This window comes from Clytia hemisphaerica, unplaced genomic scaffold, assembly GCF_902728285.1.
Source record: "Clytia hemisphaerica strain Z4C2 unplaced genomic scaffold, Clytia hemisphaerica genome assembly, whole genome shotgun sequence".
Classification (NCBI taxonomy): Eukaryota; Metazoa; Cnidaria; class Hydrozoa; order Leptothecata; family Clytiidae; genus Clytia; species Clytia hemisphaerica.
Window position 1 is genome coordinate 187,942 of NW_027103927.1, and position 25,715 is coordinate 213,656.

A 25,715-nucleotide genomic window follows, 5' to 3' on the forward strand; every position below is an offset into this window, starting at 1 on the left:
TTTTAGCAGTATATTTTTGTAAAAACGCTGATTTTTGCAAAAAAACCTCCAAGAAGGAGTGCAAAAAATTTTTTTTTCAAAAATTTTGAATTTTTTGCTAAAAGGCAATTCTATTGGCAGCAATTTTCAAAAAAAATGAAATTCTAAAAACCTTTACTTTGCTGACAGTCAGCATTTTTCTAAAACAGGTAAAATCGAAAAAACACCACGGAGGAGTGCAAACTCCAGCCTCGTTTTCAAAACCGTCCAGGATAGACTTTTTAAGACCTGGGTTTCCATAATCAGCATAAAATTTCCGTTCCAACGGTATATAACAACCCCATTCTTTTTTAGGGTTAAGCAAAAATGCCATTTTTGGATTCTGCTCCCCGACTAGAGACTTCATGTTGCACAAGCCAAGCTGATGCTCTTAGAGGCCCACTACATTTAGACGAAATAACCATTAAATCATATTTTATTCGTCTTGGAAGACGTCACAACCCCTAACCTGCATGCATCCAATCCAGATCTTATCAAGGTTTGGAAGATGGTAAAAACGACCAAGAAATATAAAAACGAGTTATATTTGTGTAACAATAATTTGTTATGTTGTTGACTATTTCATTTTGCTACTAAATTCTTCTAGTAAGCCATAATTTACAAAAAGGTGGAAACAAAAAGGACAAAAACAATTAATATCAAAACTAAAAAACAGTTTCATGGTAATTTTTCTACGACTCTTTTTCGTTTACAATTAAAAAATTGTTGTCTACATTTTGGTAGGGACAGTGTATCGATGTGTTGATGGACGATGATCAAAATTTGTTACAAAATAATTCTTACACCACTCACTCTCGAAGCTTTTTAAAAAACTAAAAATTTAAAAAGTTCCTATATGCATAATCTCTTCATGCTTAATAAATAATTTATTCTTTGAATCGGTAGTTCATGTAAACTTCCTTGAATTTATCGAATCCAGCCAAGACACCAGCTCCGGCAACACCACGGAGAATGTTAGCACCAGCACCTGAAAGTTAACAATGAAACAATTTAGAGATTAGGAACAAAAGTTTCTTGACTTAAATGACCGACTCTACCTCAATCTTACTGAGTTTATGTATCAGAGGATATCGAAGGCGGCGGTAAGTGAAATCGATACAAAATAAAGTCGATAGTTGTTCTAAGGTTCTATATCGCCTTTGCTCACCTAAACAGACGACGGTATCTTGGTGTTTTTACCGTCGTCGAGCAAAGTGGACGGTGATTTCGGCCCCATGTCAACTTTGCTTTATACCGTCCCCCTCGATTTATCTCGAATACATAACCTCGCTCTTGTCTCTAGTTTGGACGGAGTCTAAAGTCTAAATATGTGTCATTTACTGGTCTTTGTGGTCCATCCACAATTAATTACCTGGGCGATAATTTTTTCTATCGTTTCCGATAATGGGAAAAAAGTTTTATTTCAAAGTATTTTAAAGTTGTTGACGATAATTTAGACGAAAGTAGACAGACGGACTGAACATAACTTCGTATGCTGATTAATGGTTCGAAAGAGAGCAAGGCAGCAAGTAGGACAAAGTATACAACATACCTTTCATCATGGACATGAATCCTTCATTGGCTAAGATTTGTCTTGTGCAGTCAATGGCACCGTCGTATTTGACAGCTTGTCCTGAGGTCATCATCATACGTCTTCGGATGGTATCAATTGGGTAGGAGATCAAACCGGAGGTGACGGTAACACCTACATTAAAAAAATATTAATTGTTTAAGTTCATATTTAACTTTTTAGTGGACGTGCATGAAATCTGAAAATCAATGAATAGCTGCTGAGCTAGCTGTAAAAATTTCAGGCTTTATTATTCGATGTATAAGTTTCAGAGTTTGAAACAAGAACCATGATATTTCTATTCATCCAAAACAAAAAATAACGTAAAATAGCCTTACCATAACCCAAACAGAAAGAGAGGAAGAGTGATGCATCATCACCGAGAAGCATTGGTTTCAAACTGTCGTAGAATCCGAAGTAGCAACCACGGTAGACGATGATACCAACACATGAAATGACGAAACCTCTGTATAAACCTTGAATACCATCAGATTTCAAGGTCTTTCGGTAAACATCAACTAAACCATTGTATTCACGTGATCCACCTATTTAAGAAAGGTATCGAAATAATTAGTAATTGTAATTTACACATACATAATAGAAAACGTAAAATGTTGAAGCTTTAAATAAGTATAAGCTTTAAATAAGCAGCACATACATAATATATTGATTGTACTGGAGGGACAATTCAATTTGAAGTAGCTACAAGAAAACCAAAATGTTCAGAAAATTTATTAAAGACATTCAAAAATAGCCCATACAAAAAGATGCTTCTTTACCTTTACCAGCAGATTTAGTATCGTTAGCAAGCTTGGTACGGGCGAAATCCAAAGAGTAGACAAAGCAGAGTGAAAGAGCACCAGCACAACCACCAGATGCGATATTTTTTGCAAAGTTGACTGTATATGGGTCATTCTTGCTTTGTTTGAACATGATTTTGATTTTGTCTTTGAAGGCAAAGTTCAAGGCTTGTGTAGGGAAGTATCTGATACAGTTGGCCAAGTTACCTCTCCAGAATGGAATTATACCTGAAATTCAAAAAGTTTTACTTACAGCTCAGATTCGAGTCTGCTAAATTGCTGTATGGGTAGAAACCAAAAGTGTTGGTAAAAAATTCAATAACAAGTTGAATTTAGGAAATTGTGAAAAGTAATAGTGAAAAAGGACTTTTTATGAGAAAAAAAATAGGAGCAAAAAGTGCCCTTTTTGACCCCTAAAGGCTCGAAATAACGATTTCAAGTGGGTCGGACACGGACAAAATGTCTGATCAGGGCTGCTTTAGCTTGAAAATTATGATTTTTGGGTCGGACAATGTCTGACCGTTATTTCGAAACACTGCTCTGCCTTAAAATTTAACCTGAATGACCACCACTCACAAAAAGAAATAAAAAAAAACAAAGAGTACTTTTTACCTTCTGATCTGAAAGTTTTGACTGTGCAATCGATAACACCTTTGTATGGTTCCGAGATTTTTCCTTGTTTCAACATCTCATCTTGATTTTGAACCAACAACTTGATTCGTTCGATAGGGGCAGCAGCAGTCTTCGAGATAACAGCGGCAGCACCACTGAGGGCAAAGTTTTCGGCAAATCCAAGTTTTCTTTGTCCAGCCATCTGAAAAAGGAATATTGCTTTAATTGAATCCAGTGGTCAAGCATTTTAGACAAACAATGATTTGTAGATTTTTACCTAACAGTGGTAAGTAACAGTGGCAATCAATAAAAACCATCATTCGTTGTATTTAACACCCTATACTGATGACTAAGACCATCTTCATCACTGGGAAAATACACCAAAAACCAATGAATTCAAGCTAAGAATATATACTTTCTTTGATGTTAAGAATGTGTTGCTACGGCACTGGAATCACAAAGTACTACCGTATGTTAGAACAAAAATACAGAAATTGATAACTAAAAAACTTTCCAGGTTGGTTAATCTTTATCTTATGCTTTCTGAAAATCTTAAAAACATAGAACAGACTTTTTAAGTTCTTGTTTACACTCTATTGCCAATAGAGAAGCTATTTGCGATTACGTTCATAGAATTTGTATACAGATGTTCCCCATATTTAGTAAACCTTAACAACATTGACCTTAACAATCAACATAATTTCCTGCCTTCAGGAGTAATGGCTTTACTGTGTTGCCAAATTTTAGCCTATTAATTTCAATATTGAAATTAGTTTTTAATTTTGTCCCTCAAGGAAATGTTAAGGCATCAGACTCAAGGGCTGTAAAAGCAGAAGCCACAAAGAGGTAGGTTGAGGTGGCATTTACAAGAAACTTTAAGTTCTTTAAGATTAGGCAAAACTCACATGGCAAGGAGAAAGCAGTTGATAAGCAGTTCAAAATAATTTTTGATGTTTTCTTGCAGATCAACTTAAGTCTGTCACAATATAATTTGCAGCGGAGACAAAAAAAGGCTGTAACTTTTGATAGAATTCTAATTAGAAAACGGTTTTGTGCTCGTTTAAAAGATAATCCAGAGTGGAATATCATTAAAAAAGTAAAGATTTAAAAAATTGAAAAGTAAAGATGAAAAATGAAGAAGAAAATCAACTTCTTATAAAATAATACTTGACCTTAATTTTTATAGAGATTTTTCAATCTTAGAACGTCATAAATGCGAAAAAAAATTCAAAAAATATTTATTCAGTCAAAAAATACAGCTTAAAACTTTGCCCTGGTTGACTTAAAAAAGGACTCTTTGTGTTGTTTTTTGAAGCCAATTACAGATAATCATGAATATTGCCCTTATGTATTACAATGAGGTGAATACAGTCGCTCTCGTATTGTTTACTGACCATCCACCAGAACCGTTGGAAAACCAACGGATCCGGCGAGACTCGAACTCACAACCATGCCATTCGCGGGCATTTGCTCTACCATTGAGCTACGGGTCCATGTGGAACCCAATGACTCAATTGCCACTCGGTAGAGCTGGAAGTGAATTCTTGTCTACTGACTGGTCAGAGACGATGAATTGGGAGAAATCCATCTCCACATTGCTAGTGTGTTGGAATCCACCAACTACTACACTAACGGAAGGTTTGGGCATGCGACCACAGATATTAATCATGAATATTGCCCTTATGTATTACAATGAGGTGAATACAGTCGCTCTCGTATTGTTTAGCTCTCAACCCTATACACAGGAAACAAGTGTCCCCAAGAAGGCCTCCAACTCTGTAACGGACAATAATAGATTCCCAATCACTGAAGGATGATATCGTTTGCAACAACTATTATGACAATCGAAAAGCAATCATTGGATCGCATTTGTTCCATGTTCCATCGGTTCAATTGTAATTGTTGTTCAAAGTTATTTGACTAATACCGTGAGTGGTCCTAAATCCGACAGCCCTGCCTAAATCCGACGTGGTATTTCAAAGATACAAACTAAAATAAAAAAACCTTTTGCTATGACGCAACGAAAATACCAAAGTGTCAACTAAACTGAGAAATTTGATACAGTAAACCAGTTGAACCAAATAATTAACAATAATTCTTATACGAAACATAATTCTTTTTGCAATATGTCAAACATCATAAATGATAATAAAAGGTAATTACATTCAGACTTTTACAACTCGCACTTTTTAACTTACATTATTGACATTTTGACATTATAGCCATCTTGTTAGATGTTTTGAATTTGTTTTGAGAATTCTTGCAATAGTTTTTCGTTCAACTTGGAGAAGGAGTGTTTGTATAAACATAGAATTTTTTTTCATAACCTTTATTTGGGGGGTCGGAATTAGGCAGGGCTGTCGGATTTAGGACCATTCACGGTACCATCTGGGCAAACTGGATTGGACAGGAGTGTCAAAGTTAAAAATAAATGAAAATAATTGAAATTTTGCAGCATGGATTCTGAAACATTCTGTGACTAAACTAATATATACCCACCCTTTCAATTATGCAATGCATGCCCAATGCAATGTGAAACAAAGAATACAAGTGTGCGCCAGTAAAAAATGAAGACGTTCTACTGCTGTTTACATTTGATTATTCGCGTGGGAGAGTTTATGGTAAAATAATGAATAATGAAAAATGAAATTTTGCCGCATCGAATTATGAATTCATTGTAACGGTAAACTAATACCTAACTTCCCTTCGCCTATAATATATCATATCTTTGTAGCTACACAGCACTAATCTAGCCAGAGACTGGAATAACATAATGAATATAAACTGAAGAAACGCAAATGCATAAGACCTGTTTGATATTTCATGCTTAAACCATCTTACTTTAAAAGTAGGCTCTTTTTTGCAACCAAACCCTGAATTAAGAGTGATAGGTAAATTGGGTATAAAACGTACAGAGAAAGACACAAGATATCAGTGGCAAAAATCTATCTAACGAACGCACTTACTTTGTAGTTTTAAGCTTGAGATTATGTGGGTTAGACTTCGAGGAGTGTAGTGTGACACACTGTCCAATGCTCGATGTGGAAAGAAAGCTTTTGCTTTACACAAAATCTATACAGATGTCACGTGACCGTACGAATAATTTTGTGCCCTTAATTCGAAAACATACAAAGTACAGACTCAAAATTTTTTAAAATTTTATTGTTTTAACAGTTATAAAATTCATTATTTTAAATAGATACCAAATTTTAAAAATGTTTTAAATATTTGATATCAAAAATTTGAAATAATTTTGCATTAAAAGGATTTTATTATCTAAAAACTGTGGTAGGTAATTTACCACTGAAACTGAACAAAGTTAATTCCAAAAAGTTTTTCGTGTAGATAGGGCCATACATAAATTTTGCGAAATAAATGGATAAGGTTTAGCATGTAGAGTATACTTTAACAAGGCAGGTGGTGGGGCGGCGGTTGAAATGAATTGAAGGGCGCGCTCTTTAGGAGTAAATTCTTGGGTGTATGTGTCATTGAGTTTCAAGCCCGAAGGGCTAGAGGCGAGGCTCCTGGATGGGAAATGAAACCACTTATCTCCCATCCAGAACGCCCACGCGTACTAGTAGTTTTTACACAAACGCTGGATTGAAACTAAAATCTATCGCTAGATTCTAAAAAATGTAGCCCTCCAAAACAAAGGAACCGCTACTACTAGATACAATCCGTCGTCATCGGGCTGATGACGAGCTTTTTGGCTAAAGAAAAGTGTGCTGTGCGGTTCTTTAGGAAAACCTACCTAGGTCATGTGACATTGCAAGAATCACAGAAATCTGTGGTCGTGTTATAAGAACAAACTATATAATAAGAACACAAGGCTTTGATAAGAAAAAAATGAGAGCATCATAGCATCTTCATCTTCTTTTTTTTATTATTGAAACATAAACACTTCATGGGGTACACTACGAACATATCTACAAAATACTACTAAACATTAATATAGTCCCTCCCTCCGCTAGAAACTTAAGTTATATCGCCAGAGGTAAAGCATCATAGCATCATGAGGCTTCAAAGATTCTAAAACATACCTGATTTCTTAAAGAAAATGGACAAAAATTACTCACAAAACGGTGAAAATAAAGAAAACATGTCGACATGTTAAGAACATTTGCAGGTTTACAACTCAAGTAGTTAAGAACATCTTGGATTTAAAATCCTCAAGTGGTCGAACCGTCGTGCAAAGAGGTGGTGAACATTAGGTTGGTCATTCTGATTAAACTTTGCTTTTGAGAATTTTTTTAGTGAGATTCACAGACAGGTTGGAATACAACAACTGCAATCAACACACAACACTTTCCGATTCCGAAAGCCTACTTACTTTAAGAAAAACTAACTTTTCCACATCTTTTTTTCTTTTCTATGACAGGATAGAAAACGAGATGAAGGTGAAAAAAAAGATCGAGAACTAGCTAAGGTGAGCTAACCGTCTGACGATGCTAACTACTCCACCAGCCACGACCTCTTTATTCTACGAGTTTTCCGATCATGTCAGACCACGTACAATACTGGCCACAATATTTGAGAAAAAAAGGGAAATTCCCACGAAATCTTATAGACACAATCGATTTTAAAGCGCTCTAACTTAGGTCGGAAGGGTAGAGTTTTAACATGAGACTTAGGACCTTAGGATCCGTAAGTTCAAGTAAGAATGGTCCAATAGGGCTCAGAATATGGCCTGGAAGTCTATAAACCCTACCTAAGTTGAAATATTCGATTAAATCTAACAAATAGCCCAAAAACCACTTCTTTCTCGCCCGAACTTTAAATTGCTAAAAACGAGGAACTGATCAAAAGTCTCAATATATTTTGACCGATATTGTAGTCAGAATGAAAATGCTCTCTAATAAAATCATAGCTTAAAAGTTAAAAGTTAGGACAAAAATCTCGTGTCAAAATGGAGTGCACTAACTGAAAACGTCGTGATTCTTATCACGACTGATAAGTCTGTGAAGATAAAACAAAAATAAGGAGACAAGTTAGAGGTTATTTAAAAAAGTCATGTTCAATAGTATTATTTTTCAAAGTTATTTTTCAAAATTTATTTTCTAAAATTACAAGAAAACATATTTCATCATATCTTATTTAACAAGGTGTCTGTACCAAAAATTGAACGAAATACAGAAGAACTTAATAGACCCCAGGCATACTTTTAAGGATCGAAACGTCTAGAAAATTTTGGTCCATTAACCTTTTCAGCCCGGCGGACGTGTATACACGTCGAGCATACGTTCCGGCAGACGTGTATACACGTCTTTTTGACATAGTGATCTTCTAAGCTATATTTCTCCCATTGGCTTCTTTGCTAGCCGTAAAAGTAAAGAGAAACGGAAAGTAGAGATTCTAAGCTTTCTTTTGATATATGGTGATGTAATGTTTTGATCACGTGGTGAGGCAGCAGATTTCGGAGAAAAGATAGAGAAAAACACTGAATCAAGATGGCGACCAAGAAATGGGTTTTTCAAACTTACTGCTAAAGTTCTTGGATTTTTTGACTGGTTTAGGCCACTTTTCTTCATGGAAACATTGTTTTTATAATGGCAAAAAATCCAGTAAGTATATCTTATATTTTGTGTTTTGTTTTTAGCATAAAAATTCCATTTATTTGTCATTTTGACCACTTTTCTCGACAAACCATCGGAGTCGACCCAAACTTACAGTACTTTTTACTTTTTATTCAGGTTGGAGCATGGAAAGTGGACAAATTCAATGCAAAAGTGTTTTCTACACCTCATTTATTTCAAAGGAGTACCAAAGAATTTGAAAAGCCTGGATTTATGCACAACTTCTTCCGCTCCACCACCAGCAACACGGTCGATCGATCCCCGAAATTCTTGGCTCATAACGATGTCCTGATTACAGCTTATATGGATCAAAATGATGGCAAGAACCACATAACAGCCACATGGAATTATTATGATGACATTTAGCATTCCTTATGGGCGAAAGAGACCAGATTTGATAGCAATGAATTTGCCTCAAAAGGCTTACGGTTTTTGGAAACTTTGCAACTGCCGCCGACTATGCCATCTAGTTTCACGGTAGCCGATACCCTTCAAAAGCTTCAGGAGCTAAGAATACTGACTGAAAGTGTTGTTTAGATAGTTGGGGAATACTTTTACACCATTTTTGATGTTGTAGCTGCTTCTGGAAACACATTATCATAAAAATACTTCAAAATTGTATATATTGGATTTTTTTAGCCGAAAATCGTGATTTTTGGCAAAAGTGACCGATATTTGGGAGGCTGGGTGTGACACATACAGATTTTTCTGGATGCTGATTTTTGGTATATTACTTCAAAATGATGTATAGATTGATAAATAGCCAAAGACTGGTTTTTTAATTAACTTCCCCCCACTTTTTTTTGCTCTAGAAGTGAAAAATGCAAAAAAAGTGACATTACCGCAAAACGTGAAAAAAAACTGTGGTTTACGTGATGCTACCATTTTTGTTGGAATATTTTATTTGGATTGGTACTTGGTCTAAAAGCTGTAGAATTTAAGTAGCTTTTCAGGGATACCTTACTTTTTTTCTAAAGATTCCTAGTTCTTGAGTTATGATCAAATAACTGAACATGTCTATTTTCTGAAAAAATGTTGCGCGCTGACAGCGTGAAAATTTAAAAAGTTGCGCGCTGGAAAGGTTAAGCAAGGGGTTAATTATTTTAAATCATAATTTAATAAAATTCTAGTTTAACTCAAAAATTATAACATTGTAATAAAACAAAAGCCAAAAAATATAACTTACTTCTAAAGCTAACAATATATAAAAAAACAAAGAAAATATTAAAGTAGTATGTGCTATCCTCTAATATGATGTTCTGCTATGTTTAAAACAGACACTATTTAATTCCTGATTTTTAGAAAAACAGCTTTCGCTCACGATATCAGCTTCTCAATTGTAACAGGGAAATGTATTGGTGACGTTTAAAGATAAAACGTATCTGAAAGTACATCTAGATTTAACAAGAGCTGAATACACTGATTTCAAATAAACCTATCGACTACATAGGTACAGTATATGAAACGGATTAGATTCGAGGCTCCATTAGTAGAAGGGACGTTCAAATGTCTGAAGTTATTTCATTGATGTGGTCACAGATACAGGGATTTGACGTTATTCCACTCTGTTAAATTCAAACGCAACCCCCTTGCATTGTTGATGATTTTAAATAATTCATTCATCATCGAAAGTCTCAAATGAAAGATAGTAAAAATCAAACAAAACTGCAACCCGACTTCAGTAAACTATTGCCAAAAAATTGACAAAAAGAAATAAAAAGTAAAATGAAATGAATATTTTTTTTGCATTAAAGGTGTCATTTTAGATGTTTATAGTGTAGTGTAGTGGCGTGCCGCCCGTTATAAAAAGGAGGCTTCTGTCAATTTGAATTCATTCTATGTTTTCAAAAAATGCACAAAATAAGAAATATTTGAAATCGGATTATTACACCAGAACCAATAATAACATTGGAGGTATTGTTGATTGATGTCCTAAGTCCTCGATTTGGAGTGTTGGATTAACCATTGCAATGTGATATCTGAGAATTTAAAAAGAACATTTCATTAGAATTACCAACTTACATTTGCAGAGTGAGATTCTAAATCGTCGAAGGCCCCTATTCTTCACTTGTCATAAAGGACAAACTGTACGAGCTAAATCGCTTCAATAATCAAAGAATAAAATTAGCCATGGTCTCATTATCAAGATAGCTTCTTAAAAGTTAACCCGTATAGACGAATAATAATTTTCAATTTAGTTTCATTTGTGGAAAATTCAATTTATTCAACCACCCTTGTTAAAGTATACTTTACATGCTAAACATTATCTATCTATTTTGTATGTAGGGCCTTATCTACATGAAAAACTTTTTGTAATGAACTTTGTTCAGTTTCTTTGTGAATTATTATTGAATTCACTAGAAATTGTTATGTAAAAAAAAAGTTTTACCGATATTATCTCGTTCTTTACAGGATATTGAGTAGCAACAAATCTCGCGATCTTGCACAGTTCCCAAATTTCTAAAACAAACGTTAAAAAACAATTTAGAAAATGTGATCAAAAAATACATATTGAGGGAAATGTGTGTTATTTTTTAAAGATAATTAAATCAATAAAACAGATTTGAACTTCCGATTGACCAAAAATAGGAAGGGGAAGCAAGTGAATAATATGACAATCGAGTTACAAGAAAAATGTACAGCAGTGGAGCTTATCCGAACGAAAAAAAAATATATAGTAGAGCTATGTAGGAAGATAACCAAGCTAAAATAAGGCACCACTAAACCTTTCAGAGTCAAGAATAAATCCGAACTTCTACTATTTGAATCTCTCTATAGTTCGAAGTAATTCTCTGTCAAAGAGTAAATGCTTTCTATAATTCGAATCTTTCTGTAATTCGAACAAATTAAATTCCTCGTTCAAATTAACTGCATACAAAAGTTTTGGACAATCATTGCTAGTAGAATACACGTGTCTTGAAAAATACTTACAATTTTTCGATGAGTTCTTTTTCAGTGTATGCGTTTGGTAAATCTCTCTTGTTTCCCAATACCAACATCTAAAGAAAAGTATTAAGACAAATTATAAATATTTCATTGATTAAATAGAGGCAAGAAAATTTCTTTGAAGATTCACGATACGAAAATTGCACATAATTGCTAAATCTATCAGTCCTGGTATTTGACGACGTAGAGGGAGAGTTTAATTTCTCATCTCTCAAGCCCTTCCTCATCACAGAATTGATTGCTGGCCATCGAAAAGCATATAACCCCTTTACTTCCCGGTAACTATGTGAGGGGAATGGCAGAGATAAGATAACACAGAATTCTCTTTTGGTAGCATCTGAAACAAACCAAATGAAATCCTACCAAAACCCATTTAGAAACAAATATTTTTTCAAAAGTTGACGGCTCAAAAGTGGTAATAAATCTCACTTCAGTCCTCAATCTTTTGACCTTGTTGCACTAAACATTTAACCACTGACCTTTATAAACCCTGGACAAAGCTACATCCGCCATTTTTGATCAGAGTTTTTTCTAAGTGGTACCCGCAAAGAAGCCATTGCAGTGGTAAACATTTTACATTGGTGCTGCAATCATTAAAAGCATCCAAGGAAAAGTAGATCTAGCGATCTCAATGCATTTACACCGCTATTGATTAGTAGTGATACCATTAGGGTACTACTTTAAAAAACTCTATTTTGTTGCTTGGCCGGGATTGAGTCACTTTGTCCAGGGTCTATATTATATAAAGCTCAGTGCATTTAACAAAGGAATCATTAACTTACAGGGATTCCAGCGAGTTGTGGTTTTTGTAATAATCCATGTAATTCTTGTTTTGCTAATTCTGTTTTATCGTGATCGGCTGCATCAACCATATATCTATTGAGAAAAAAATTAATGGTTAATGGTGGTGTACATCTTGGTAATTTATAGGAGTAAGAGGTTTCAACTGGGTTTACGGGTCAGATTTTTGTTAAGGGGATGTGGAAAACGCACTATTTTTTTTTAACGATTGTTTTGATGCAAATCAAAAGAAAAGGAAGGGATAACAGTTATCAGATCATTACTTTGTGTTTTTATGAGAAAAAAAACATACACTATGCAATTTACTCCACGACAATATCGTTCCCACATGGTTCGGAATCGTGGTTGACCTCCAATATCCCAAAGCTGGAAAAATGAAACAAAACGAATTAGTTGATAGGATTTTAAATTCACAAGAGAATGAGATGGTTCAAACAAAACTCTAAACTCTAATTTATTACCAAAATAATTTATGCCAGCAATTTTGTAGACACCTTTAATGATATCATGAGATCTTTACAATATATTACCGACACTCACCAATACATTGCATGACAATATAACACAAAAGGTATGCAATCCTTAGGAAAATCAATTTAAAAAAGAAGTACCTGAAAATCAGACTGGTCTTAAGATGGCGAAAAGGTCATTTTTAGGTAACTGAATTCCCTTGGAGAGTTCTTTCAAGGAACAGCAATAAGAAAAAATCTTGACAGGATTTACTTACTTTTAACTTCATTTTTTAAAAGTGCTAGAAGTTATCTTGTTACCGCAGTCTTACTTTTAAAATCTGAGTCTTTCATTGATTGAGAAATGAACAAAATATAATAACACAATTTTCATGAATGAACTTATCACCATCACACGTACTTACTTTTATTGTAACATTTCCTTTTGTAACTTTACGCATGTTAAAACCAACTGTAGGAATCATATCTTCATTATATTGACCACTCTGAAGTAAAAAAAAAGATTTGCTGTCATAGACATAGTTTACCAATCTGATTAGTAGTAACAATTAATTTTTACAATCTTAATTAATTATTAAGGGGTGGATTGGTCATAGGGCTTTAAAGAATACTTGAAACCGTCCCTGTTTGTATTACTGAAAACCTAGGCAACTGATTGGATATGCAATCCACACATGAATTGCACAGCTTTTACAAAAAATAGCTCTTTACTTTAGGATCAGAAACTGTTCAAAACCAGTTTTTTCCAATTTTTGGTTCGATGACTTGACGACAGGACACAAATTTTATCGTAACTTCATGTAATGCCAGCATGCCTTGTCTGATTCTGGCATAGCTGGTCTTTAAAATGTTTACAAATAAAAGCTTCTAAATAAGCTGTTTAAAAAATCTACTCGTAGCTTTGCAGACCAGATACTGTAAGTTGGTCTAATGCCGACATCCCTCTACTAATTTCGAAACTCTTCTTTACAGAAAGAAATAATAGGAAGGTTGCAATTGCTGATGGAAACTCTTTCCCCATTGCTTTTAGCTATCAGATTGAAAAAAGTCTTTTGTCTATCAGTGATCCAGACCTTCTGATCATTCCTATCTTTAAAGAAGGGTGTCAAAATTAAAAGAAGAAATTAAAGTCCAAATTAAAAATAGTGTTTTCAGCCAGAAACAACTGTTTTTTTTTCAGCTTTTACGCTTTTTGAAGCTCAATATCATGAGTTGGGTACTGAAATTACCTATACTCGCAATATATCTCTAATTTCAAAATTTTTTGAGAGCTTTCCAAAAATATACAGCAGGTCTCCGTTTACTCAAGCTAAAATGATATCATGTGATTAGATCATGATTGAAAAATTGCAGCAAAATTTTACGTTTGTGTCAGGTTGAAATTTGAGAAATTTATATGGGTATATGGGGGAACTGATATTTTCAGAATTTTCTGGGGGAAAAGCAAAAAAGAGGGGGGAAACTACAGTCAACTGCTCTAACAGTTAGTCACACTAGCTTCCCGCCAAAATGCGTATCAAAGATTAATGCTGCGAAAGCGCTATATCGTTTACTTGACTCGCAAGCAAAAAAATGCGCCGCAAAACTTCTTGCGGAATTATTTTTACTTTAGCGTATAAACAAGGCCTTAAAAGTTGAAGCGCTGTCTCAGGAATTGAATGACAAAATTTGGCTTGTTGATATTCTGGCTGCTGCACGTTCGCAATCGGTCATTTTGTCTCATTTTGTCTCATTTTAAGTTTTCAAGTTTTAATTAATTGTCTTGGGAACTTGAGCTTGATTCAGGTAACTCTCATCTTTGTTGTTGCAATTACATCCTGTAGATGACTGATGTCAATTTTTCTGAAAGCTAGATTTCCTAGTGTAATTAGCTGTCTAACTTGGGACTATGTGAGAAAACATGGGGGACGGCAATTCGGCCACCATTTAGCAATAAGCAAAAAGCTCGTCCCAGCTGTTGAAAAAACTACTTAAAGCACTATAGCTCTCACCCAACAAAGTTGTCAATTTTGAAAGTTAGATATTTAGAATCTATTTAAAATTTTGCTTTCAATGATATATAACATCACAGGGTTTTGTGAATGTGCTGGAAAGATATTGGTTCTTGAAAGGTCAATAAATGGCCCATTTTGGCCCAAAATTTGATGAAACAGTGAAAATCACAAATGAATAATATATTTTCTCATCTTATTTCAACATGTTGTCATCAAAATTGTTATTAAATCTTTCCTAAGGCATGTACTTTCCAAGATCAAAAATCATATACTAAAAAATTAGCACTGTTTTTAAAAAAATAGACATTTTTGGAAAACAATTGGAATGAAACATTTTTGAAAAAAAATCTGTTAATATTTTTCCCTTGACTATTTCTAAGGTATGACTAAGTCTAAAATTAAAGTTTGATAGCTAAATATCATCAGATGACTTGTTTGAACATGTCATATAAATATCAAGTTGATTGATGAACAAGTTTTGGAGAAAAGATAATTTTAAAACACCGACCTGGATTTTCCGTCACGGCGCAACGCAAACTTAAAAGTGCACTATAAAAGATTACCTTGGTGTTTTTTAGTGATTCTCAACAGCCCTAAAGGTCTAATATTTTAAACATTTAAAAACTGAAAAAATTCTGCTTTGTTCAATTTTTTTTTTAATTATGATTTTCCGTCATGGCGCAACGAAATTTTAGACCCCCAAAAAACTTCATTGGACAACTAAAATGACTTAAACTCTTCAGTAACTTCCAAATTATATTTAAAAACATTTGGTAAGGTAAACTACTTTGTAGCCTTTATATGCCCATTTCAGTACAGTCAAGTATCAATATTTGAGGTATTACGAAAATCGCTACTTTTTGCCATCGCTTTTGTTTTTAACATAAGGTCTTAGCAACGGGTACCCCGGGCATAGTTACGGGGCATTGAGAAAAAATCCTGACATAGAATTTCAAAAAGATTCACGCTATCATATTCTACATTACAAAATACACCTGTTCTATGTTGGGTTTTTTTCTCGATGTTTTGTAGGCTTAATTATCGTCATGCAAAGTAAATTAAACCCCCTGGAAATCTTTAGGTTTTGATAAGCAAAATACTTACATACTATTGTTTACTTTTCAGATATTCATCCAATCAGAATTCACGCTCAGAAACTTTCAACCAATCAAAATTCAACCGTGACGCGGGAAATGATCCAATCAGAATCCTGAAGCTAAAGACTTACAGCCAATCAGAATTTGTTAGCGAGCGGTATTCATCCAATTGGAATCGCGTAACACAAAAGCGAAAGTGAAAGTAAAGGCAGAAATATATTCTTTTTTCAACGTGATTTGCATATATTTGAACAGAAAGAAAAGCCAATTTGTCAAAGATTTGTTTAAAACCACCTTATTTTTTGTTGAGTGTCGCCTAAATTTATCGAAAAAATATGCTTTTCAACATTAATCTTAAAATCTCTTTTATTGTTAAGTATCCCCAGGGCGCTCAACGCCGAAAGAAAAATAAGCCGGCAGAACCCCCCTTGTAGTTTAATCCCGGGATTGAAAAAACCTGGAGAAAACCTTTTCTGTACATATAATGTAGCTAAGGAATTTTAAAACACGGCATTTAAAGTGAAACAAGATGGCGGAGAAGTAGTGATTGGAGGTTTTTGTAATTAGACAGCATGACAAAGGTTTGTTATATTTTAGCATAACAAAGACAAACTCAGGAGGTAAGGTAAATTTGCGTTTTGACTGCTTTTAACTGTTTTTCTAATAAAGAATATCTTCAAACTTGACTTCACTGCATTTTGTAAAAATCTTGATTTTTGTTAACTTTCCAGGGATTTTAGCCCAGAAAACGGAAATTTGGTCATAACTTTTCAATGGAGCATGTTCCTGCTCTAATTTTTTCACAACTTATTCATGAAATGATAATGATATCCTTTATGTCTATATAAAAATTTTTGACTTTCTGAAAACTTAATTTTTTGCCATTTTTGAGACTTTTTGGGACTCGTGAGCTTTTTGCTTATTGCTATTTCACCGAACCTCCAAAGTCATTTGATTTGAGTTAATGAACGGCGTATTAAAAATACACGATATGTCTTTTGCACCCAGTAGGCTTTTAAATCGAAATATGAAAAAAATCTGTAGTGGAACACACGCAAGTGTCTGTGCACTTTAAGAGGAACAAAGAAGTATGATTGATAAACTTGGTGGAGTTATCAAACAAAATTGTTGTCAAAGAGATTTAAGAGCATGAATCTGGTAATGTGGCCCACTTTTCGATTTGTTAATTTTCCTACTTTGAGGCTTTGGTTAAGTCTCTATAGGTACATAGTCATATCAAATCTTATTGTTTCTGGTCAATCTTGATATGGGCAAGCTTAAACAGTCATTTTTTCTGATATAACAGGTACTCAAATTTTCTTAAAGGGGGCTTTCTTTCAAAATGTGAACGGAAAATAAGGTTTTTAAAAAAAGGATCAACATCATTGTATAATAATTCATCAACAACATGCTTTTTCCAGCTTGGTTTTTGTTGTTCTTACAACCAGAGGATATGAAAAATGAAAAACACAGTAAGAACCGCCAAAAAAAGTTCTTTTTGGCATATAAAATCAAAAATGTTGCGGACATAACTTTTTCCGTTCACAAGATTTGACACAGAAAAAAATTGAAAAGCTTTAGCTCACTGGTTTTTACATTTTAAATCCTTCCCAGATAATGGGAAACTAGAGCAAGTTGCAAAAAAACGGCAGTTATCTTGGTCAACGCGAAAAATTATTTTGAAGTGAACAGTGTCTTGTTTCCGTTCACATTTTTGAGTTATGTCCGCACACTATTTAATTCTTTAAATTTTTCAAGGAGTTATCCTTACTCAGCTGAATCATTTTTCTATGTCAAGGGCAGTCAAGGGTTACATTTGGGGTCATTTTATACAAATTTGAAGTCTCAAAGGCTATTTGTTGGGAGACGGTGAAACAAAACAGTTTCTCCAAAAATCAATTATGTCCGCAACAAAAAGTTATGTCCGCAGCAAATCATGAAGTTTTCTCAACCTCCAATCACCAAATTTAGGTTTCTTTGACAAATTATTGCATCTTAAGGTAATTTTAAGTTGGTTACAACCAGAAAAAAGTTTCATAATTTTCCATTGACAAGATTTCCAGTTTATTCACCTCTTTCAAATGTATTTCATGTAGCGGACATAACTATTTCGTCTAAAATGTTGCTGATAAAGTGTATTTGCAAGCTGGCATGATGTTTTATTATATGGAAGTAATGCTTAGGCTATTAGAAATAGAAAACAAATACTCTGATGCCAAGTTAAGGTCCAAAATGAAAATTTTAACAGAAAAATAAACTTTTTGTTTCTTTGAAAATGATGGTTCTGAACCTGTGAGCTTGAATAAAGGATAAATCATGCATTAATTTGCATATGAAATTCATTGTGTAGAGTTCACACAACATAATCTACTACACATTCACTTACAGACTAGTTAGAATTGCTCCAATAGTTCAAAACAGAGTCAAATTCTGTAGCAAATTGAATGTTGCGGACATAACTATTTATAGTATTTATCAGATTTTTAACCCTCTTAAGCAGTTATGCTAACACCTTGACAATACTAAAGAGTTACATTTGTAAGTACCATGCATTTTCTTGCTTTTTTCAATTTTTTGTGTCCTCCAGGGTCGTTCTTCTATTAGAAATATTAGAAAGTTTTAATATCATTGTTGAGTCTTCTTTTGTTCTTTTCAAAGAAAAACATGTAATAACTGAAATCAAACCAAACCAAATCTTTTGGGTTTTATATTGATTTAGTCTCAAATATTCCTTAAATTTTGGCAACAGAAAAAGACACTCCAAAATTTTAAATAAATGATGTGAAATGTTCTATGGTTCTACCCTGGAAGAAAAAAAGTTATGTCCGCAACATAGCATTATACCCATTTAACCCTTTCTATTGAAAAAGGTTGAGTGGCTTTTCAAGGAAAAATCATATTTACTGATTATGAAGATGTACAACAGTTAATGTCAAGCTCAAAATTTAACTTTTAAAATTAGATTACGACAAAAAATGATATATGATTGGATTCTCTTTTACAGATAAATCTTCAATTTTCAGGAAATCATAGTTACAAAGACCTTTCAAGACAACAAATTTCAATGATTAAGTTTTGGGTTCAAGTACAGCAAAGTATTAAAAGCCAAATATACGATGGCTCTGAAAGCGGTTTTATTCTCTTTTTCAAAATTTCTCCGTTCCTTTTAATGAAAAGGAGAAGTGAAATATAAAAGGTAAACTATTTTCTCCTTTTAACACAAAAGGTGAATTTTTTTCTCCTTTTAACACACAAGGTGAATTTTTTTCACTTCACCTTTTGACAAAATGGAAATGGGAATTCTAAGGGAATGCACACGTGTGTGGACAATCATTCGTTTTGAATATGAACAGTACTAGCTAATAGCCAGGCCATGACATGATAACCTTTATTAGATTTCCCAGAAACAAAACGGACCGCATTTAGAGTGAGGAGGGAAAAATGAAGTAAAGCCGAATGATAGAAGTGAACCTCCTATATATAATTTGAAGCAAATTGTTTTCTACATAAGTTGCGCGGCCCGCATGGTTTTCATACAAACGCCTTAAGGTGGGGGCGTACGAGGTTTTGAATTACCGCAATCCCGGCCATTTTTTTGAAAATCATCGTTATCCCGTCCAAATTTTTCGAAAATACCGGTCCTGCTGTTTTTCCCATAAAATTCTAAGGACTAGAAGTCAAAAATTCGGCAAAATGGAATAGAATGTATATGAGGTCGATCACTATTTTTGTATTTTGTTTCGATTGCAAAATTTCAGCCTAATCAGACAATTTTAGAAGTTTCTAGTCTGCCCCAAAGTTTAGCCTCGTTTTGAGGCTAAAACTTGTGACCACGCCCAAAGAAATCAAAACTTTGAAAAAATGAAAAAAACCAGAGATATCTGTAAAGCCGGAAGGGCTAGATCTGCGGCCTGGATCAAAAAGTGAAGCTCATTCTTGTTTGTCTCATCCTTGTTTGGGCTTTGGTAGGATTTCCTACCAAAGTCACCTGGCTTTTACCGAAATACCGTTGTTTTTTATAAGAATTACCTCATCCCAGACGAAAAATCGCCTACTTTTCTTGATCTCGCACTCCGAGAACAATGAAAATGCTAGATCCTATCCATCACCTCGAAATTCAATCAAGTCACAAAATTGTGCTTCATTTTTTTGCTGGATAAAGGTTAAAGCTGCAAATCTAAGCTATGATAAATCATTGAATAAAAGAAACACCCCAGGGATTCACCCAAGGAACAAGAACAAGCGAGCAAAATTTCAGCTGACAATTAGACCATTTTTGTAGACTCCAGCCTAACCCAAAGTTTCGAGGTGACAGATAGGACAAGCTGATCTTTGTCTGGTTTATCCTAGGCTACGGTCATATCTCCTCGGGTAAATTAATGCGTGTTCAAATTTTCGTTAATTCTTCGGACCCATCATGACCCCTCCAGGCATAATAAATTATACCTTTAAAGAAGCGCATTACGATGTAGACGATGCTTTTGTCCGTTTAAAGTAAATGCGAGAAAGAGTTAGGGCGTCAGGGCGGTTTACGGGAAAAAAGTGGCGGTAGAGTACAATGACATTCCTTTATTTTTCTTTTGACCAACAACATAAAAGATTTTGCTTGAGAAGTGCAATCACAGCGTAGGCGAGTGGAGTCCGGGCCTTAGCTAGGATTGGTTTCTATTTCGCCCTATTTAAGATGGCGCAGAACTTTTTGATAAATTTTATCCGCAGTATCCTCTTGACTATTGTTTATTAGGCAAAGTAGCAATAGAGAATCAATCAATCAATCAATAATTAAATCAATCAATAATATAATCAAATTAATTAATTATTCCTGATTATTTTTTATGTTTCAATCTTTAGCATTAAAAGCTTTATAAATCTTTAAAGCATTAAAAGCTTTATAAAGTGCATAACATGACCTTTCAGTGGGGGCATTTAGTGAAAGCTATGACTAGTTTAAATAACTTCAGTTTGGCTAATGGTATAAACATGAAATTTGGATCAAAGTTGCATATCATTAATAAAAACATTTTTGCATAATCTTTTTTTTCAAATTTTGCTGACGTCAGCAGAAATCAGCAAAATACGAAAATTTGCAATAAAGTGCAGACATCAGCAAAGTTTCAAAAAAAATTTTCTTCAAAATGATCCTTTTAATGATGTGCAACTTTGGTGCAAATTTCATGTTCATACAATTAGCCAAGCTGGAGTTATTTAAAAATCAAGTTTTGCTGACGTCAGTATTTTTTGGTTTTTGCGGTTTTTCGCAAAATTGGCAAAACCTAAATTTAAGTAACACCGATTTTCATGTTCTACATCGTAATACGCTTCTTTAAAGGTATAATTTATTATGCTAGGAGGGGTGATGATGGGTCCGAAGAATTAACGAAAATTTGGACACGCATTAATTTACCCGATTCCTGCGCTGCGTACGTAAAACTTCTTCTGTTCGAAGAGAAAATCAGGTGGAACAAAGGAGATATGACGTAGCCTAGTTTCTCCGCGAACAAAACATTTTCATAGGAACCGGGCTTTAAAAAGCCCCGTGCAAATCTGCATTAACGTTTCAAATAAGGTTTTTTATGAAATGTAAGATCCTTATTTTTTGGATGTTTTTCGCGTTTTTTCACCTTTGCTTACTCCTGTGACAAGCTTTTTTATAGTCCGAGAATTTTATGTACACCGTCTACATGGCTTTTACCGAAATACCGTTGTTTTTTATGAGAATTACCTCATCCCGGATGAAAAATCAGGTGTTTACCGTCACCGTGGCTCTTGCAAAATACCGTTTCCCGAATGCCGCCAGAATGTACGCCCCCCACCTTCAGATCCGTGTTTTAGTAATTTAAAATACAGCGATTGTCTTTTAGTAATCCGAAATACGACGATCCGTGTTTTAGTAATCCGTCGATCCGTCGATCCGTCGATAATTCTTTTAGTGTATGCCAGATTAAAGTTTGTCCGAAGACAACGGGAAATACTAAACTTTTCCTCATCAACTCATGATTAAGGTTAAGGTTAAAATTCAAGGTTAAAATGCATGACTAAAAATCTAAAAATCCAAAATCCAGGCGATAAAAAAATTTTCCTTTTGACAAAGTGTGAAAAAAATTTTCCTTTTGACAAAGGGTGAAAAAAATTCTCCTTTTGACAAAAGGTGAAAATAATACTCCTTTTGACAAAAGGTGAAAAAAATTCTCCTTTTGACAAAAGGTGAAAAAAAATCTCCTTTTGACAAAAGGTGAAAAAAATTCTCCTTTTGACAAAAGGTGAAAATAATTCTCCTTTTGACAAAAGGTGAAAACAATTCTCCTTTTGAAATTCACTTCTCCTTTTGTTAAACAATAGAACCTATTGTTTGTTTTAAAAGGAAAAGAGAATTTGAAATGGAGAGGAAATTCTCCCTCAGAGCCATCGTACAAATAATTACTCAGTTTAATGTTTAATAACTGATTTTAAAGTAAATTTGACAAAAAGTGATGTCCGCAACCAACAAGGTTTCATTTTCTAATTCTTTTTGATCAACTGAAATATAGCAAACTTTTGTTTTTTTTGAAAGCTTATAATGAGTCCTTCAAATCTGGAATGAAGTTACCTGATCATAGGCAGTTTTCTTTTCATGAAGTCAAACTTTATGGGAATATTTTTTAGTATTTTAGATTTTCTTCTGGAAAAAGTGTCAGAATTTGAAAAATATGTCATACTGGGCGGTAAAAATTGCTTTTCAATACAGATTAATATATTAGCCATGGACTGAAATCTACGACAAGTATTAGATTATGCATATTTTATCTCAAATGAAGTGTAAACTACAAAGAGTTTTTTGTCAAATTTGTCTGATTATAACGACTCTAGGTCAAATTTCTGGACCAAGCCAGTTTGATTAAGCCCTGATATTTATGTTTTCTGAAAATTGAAGTCATTAATAAAAAGATTATCCAGGAATAAAAATGAAATTCAAAACTTTATTTTTTCCAAATTTTGTCACCTATTTGGGTGACATTACCAGATTCATGCTCTTTAACAGCAAGTGAAAATACAGACCAGATATCAACCAGTCCCATGTTTTGACCAATCGACCCAAGTTAAAGCAGTTGACGGTAAAAAACTGAGAAGTCATAGGGGGAAAAAAAGTAGGGGGAGATTTAAAAAAATCAAGAATTTGGTGGGGGGAACAAACACTGGCAGTCTGGGAAATCCTCTCAATTGCACGCTTATGTTCCAAGGGCGTAAGCGCGCAATTGCATGGTTATAATTTACGCCCGCTCCCGCCCCAGTTGAAATTGCTTAGGGATTTCAAGGGGTTCAGAATTCTCTAATTCGGGCGAAGGCATGGTTTAACAGGCAATCCATTTTTACGGAATCTTCTTCTACGATAAATTTTGAGAAAAACTGCCCTAGGCTTTTGAAATTCAACAGAGCTTTCGGAAGGAATTGCGTGTCAAAAATATAGGAAATTTTAAAGCGTGCAATTGCACGCTTACCGCAAAAGCCGTCACCCGTCAATCTTGCTTAACGCTTACCGCCCATTTCAGAACAATTTCGATAAAAATTCTGCCATTTTCATAACTGTGCAATTGCGCGCTTACGGCCTCGGAACATAAGCGTGCAATTGAAAGGATTTCCCAGACTGACTGGAGGACACTATGACTATGTTCAAAAGAAGGGTGTCGAAATAAGAAGAGGGGTGTTGACATTAGACAAACTTACGATAAAGAATAAGTTTTTCTGAAAGGAGAAACTGCAAATCAAAAGAAAATCCACATCGGCAGAAATAAAAACTTTTGTTTTAGGGACATTCCCATCCCGGATGCTAGAGAAGCAAAAAACCAGACGATCTCAATCGAATGGAATCGACGATCGAACCAGTCGAACCAAATCGAACGCAATCGACCAATTGAAATTCGATTGTCGAACGCAATCGAATCTCAATCGAATATTACTGCAATTTTCAGATTCGGTTGATATTCGATTGCGTTCGATTGATGTTCGATTGCGTTCGATCGTCGATTCATTGACCCCCGGATTGTTCATCGCATAATTTTTACGGGAAATCGAAAGTAATTTCATTCTGCTTGTGGTGTTTGAAAGCCTTGGATGTTGGGAAGCTGCAAGAATAAAGCCAGACGATCTCAATTGAACCAGTCGAACAACAATCGAACCAATCGAATATTACCCAGAAGTTTGACGTTCGATTGAGATTCGATTACGTTCGACAATCGAATTTCAATTGGTCGATTGCGTTCGATTTGGTGGTTCGATTGTCGAGTCCGTTTGATTGAGATCGTCCTAAAAAAAGTGTAAAAAAACTACATGAAATTGAAAGAACTAGAATAATAGCAAGCATAGCAAAGATAAAAAGTTTCAGTCTTCAACTATGTTTTCCTTTATTTCCAGAAACATTTGTTCATCAATAGTTGCAACTTTTTTCTGTCTCGCCGCAGACAATGGAATACAAATTTTAAAATAATGTTGCAAAAACGTTCAGCAATTTACGAATCTGCTGTCTAGCCTGTGTCCAGCTCCAGGGTTTTAAAAATTTAGTTGTATCCTGAACTGCTGCACCAGTGAGAATTTTGACCACTCAAACAATAACATTAACAAGGGTACAACAATCGAGTGAAAAACAAAATTTGACAAATTTTCTTACCGCAATAACATTGACAAATGTAGTTTTTCCGGAAAACTGGAGACCAACAAGAGTAAGCTCCATCTCTTCCTTCCAAAAAAGACTTTTGATCCAGTCGATAAACCTTTGAACGAAGGCCATAGTGGTAAAGTTTTGTAGGTATGTATTCAATATTTCTGGTGTAGTTTTTGCTGAATTTACCCTTTCTGTTCTTGTAGCAAAAATTCTTGTGACTTTTTATCGACTCGGTCACGGTAATTTGTGAGATCATCGTCGCCTGGTGTTCCGCTTCCTAGACTACCCGGTAAAGAATATACAGGTTGCGGGTAAATACGTTCCGCGCCCTCGTGACCCTCTCCCGCCCCACAATCAGAAAAATTTGACAATTAAAAATTAATTTCAATGACCCAATGCAAAAGTATCAATTCATAAGAATCTCCATAAGATAAAGACACGTGAGGAACACAAACTTGCTCAAGTAAGTGTTATGGTGCAATCAAGGTCATAATATTTGAGAAAAAAGGGAAATACACCGGGAAGTTTTCGAACCACAAGCGATTTGTAAGTGCTCTAAAGTAGGTTGGAAGGGTAGAGTTTTAACTCTGAGTTTTAACATGAGACTTAAGACTTAGGAGGACCTTAGGATCTTAGCATTCAAAAGTTTAAAAATAGTCCAATAAGGCTCAGAATATAGCCTGTAAGTCTGCCAACCCCTCCCGAATTGAGATAGCCCAAAATCGACTTTCTCGCCGGAACTTTAAATCTTGAAAAACGTTAAAATAACCAAAATTATCAAAATATTATGACCTTGATTGTGGGAGGAGGAGATGTTCGAGTTTGATACAGTAGAGCAGGTTCGAGTTATGGAAGCTCAATCATAGCATAGTATAAGAAAGCCGCGGCTGGAATATGTACCGCATTGTTTTTTCAGTTAATTGCTGTTCCATCTCTGTCTCCGAGCTTTATAAGAACATCAAGATTGTCAGTTTATTATTGGTAGATAGTTTTTGAAATTGTTCTCTTATTTTCCTTCACAAGAAGATTTTTTATTTCTAGATATCTTTGAATCTGTACCCAATGAAACACTTTAGCTGATTTTGGACATATTTTAGGGGTATTTCGTGGAAACGATAGTTTTTCGCCAAAATTAAAATTATAAGAACTATATTTAAGATAAAAACTTTCCTGTCAGTTTGAGTGATAAATTTTGAAGG

At 34.4% G+C, this 25,715-nt stretch overlaps 2 protein-coding genes across 2 annotated transcripts; both read right to left on the reverse strand.

Annotated features, from left to right (window-relative positions):
- Positions 1-694: 694 nt before the first annotated feature.
- LOC136809726 (uncharacterized) lies at positions 695-6,089 on the reverse strand. The gene is made up of 6 exons (XM_067066273.1): positions 5,967-6,089; positions 3,001-3,202; positions 2,368-2,616; positions 1,927-2,133; positions 1,571-1,723; positions 695-1,006 (listed from the first exon to the last, which is right to left on the reverse strand). Exons 2-6 carry the CDS (start codon positions 3,200-3,202, stop codon positions 906-908), a joined length of 912 nt encoding a protein of 303 aa, XP_066922374.1. The 5' UTR covers positions 5,967-6,089; the 3' UTR covers positions 695-905.
- A 3,477-nt stretch (positions 6,090-9,566) lies between these two features.
- LOC136809729 (ADP-ribosylation factor-like protein 8B-A) lies at positions 9,567-24,729 on the reverse strand. Its single transcript, XM_067066276.1, has 7 exons — positions 24,523-24,729; positions 13,195-13,275; positions 12,613-12,686; positions 12,302-12,395; positions 11,505-11,572; positions 10,963-11,033; positions 9,567-10,552 (listed from the first exon to the last, which is right to left on the reverse strand). Exons 1-7 carry the CDS (start codon positions 24,640-24,642, stop codon positions 10,506-10,508), a joined length of 555 nt encoding a protein of 184 aa, XP_066922377.1. The 5' UTR covers positions 24,643-24,729; the 3' UTR covers positions 9,567-10,505.
- Positions 24,730-25,715: the final 986 nt, after the last annotated feature.

Bases quoted from the DNA above. Each gene is read 5' to 3' on its own strand.
- LOC136809729 (XM_067066276.1), bottom strand. From the start codon at position 24,642: ATGGCCTTCGTTCAAAGGTTTATCGACTGGATCAAAAGTCTTTTTTGG. The intron at 11,573-12,301 runs GTAAGTTAATGA...ACTTTTCTTTAG, and splicing joins CACAACTCGCTGGAATCCCT to ATGTTGGTATTGGGAAACAA. The intron at 10,553-10,962 runs GTAAAACTTTTT...TTAAATTCTCAG, and splicing joins TAAAGAACGAGATAATATCG to ATATCACATTGCAATGGTTA.
- LOC136809726 (XM_067066273.1), bottom strand. From the start codon at position 3,202: ATGGCTGGACAAAGAAAACTTGGATTTGCCGAAAACTTTGCCCTCAGT. The intron at 2,134-2,367 runs GTAAAGAAGCAT...TTTCTTAAATAG, and splicing joins TACTAAATCTGCTGGTAAAG to GTGGATCACGTGAATACAAT. The intron at 1,724-1,926 runs GTAAGGCTATTT...TTTTTAATGTAG, and splicing joins CTCTTTCTGTTTGGGTTATG to GTGTTACCGTCACCTCCGGT.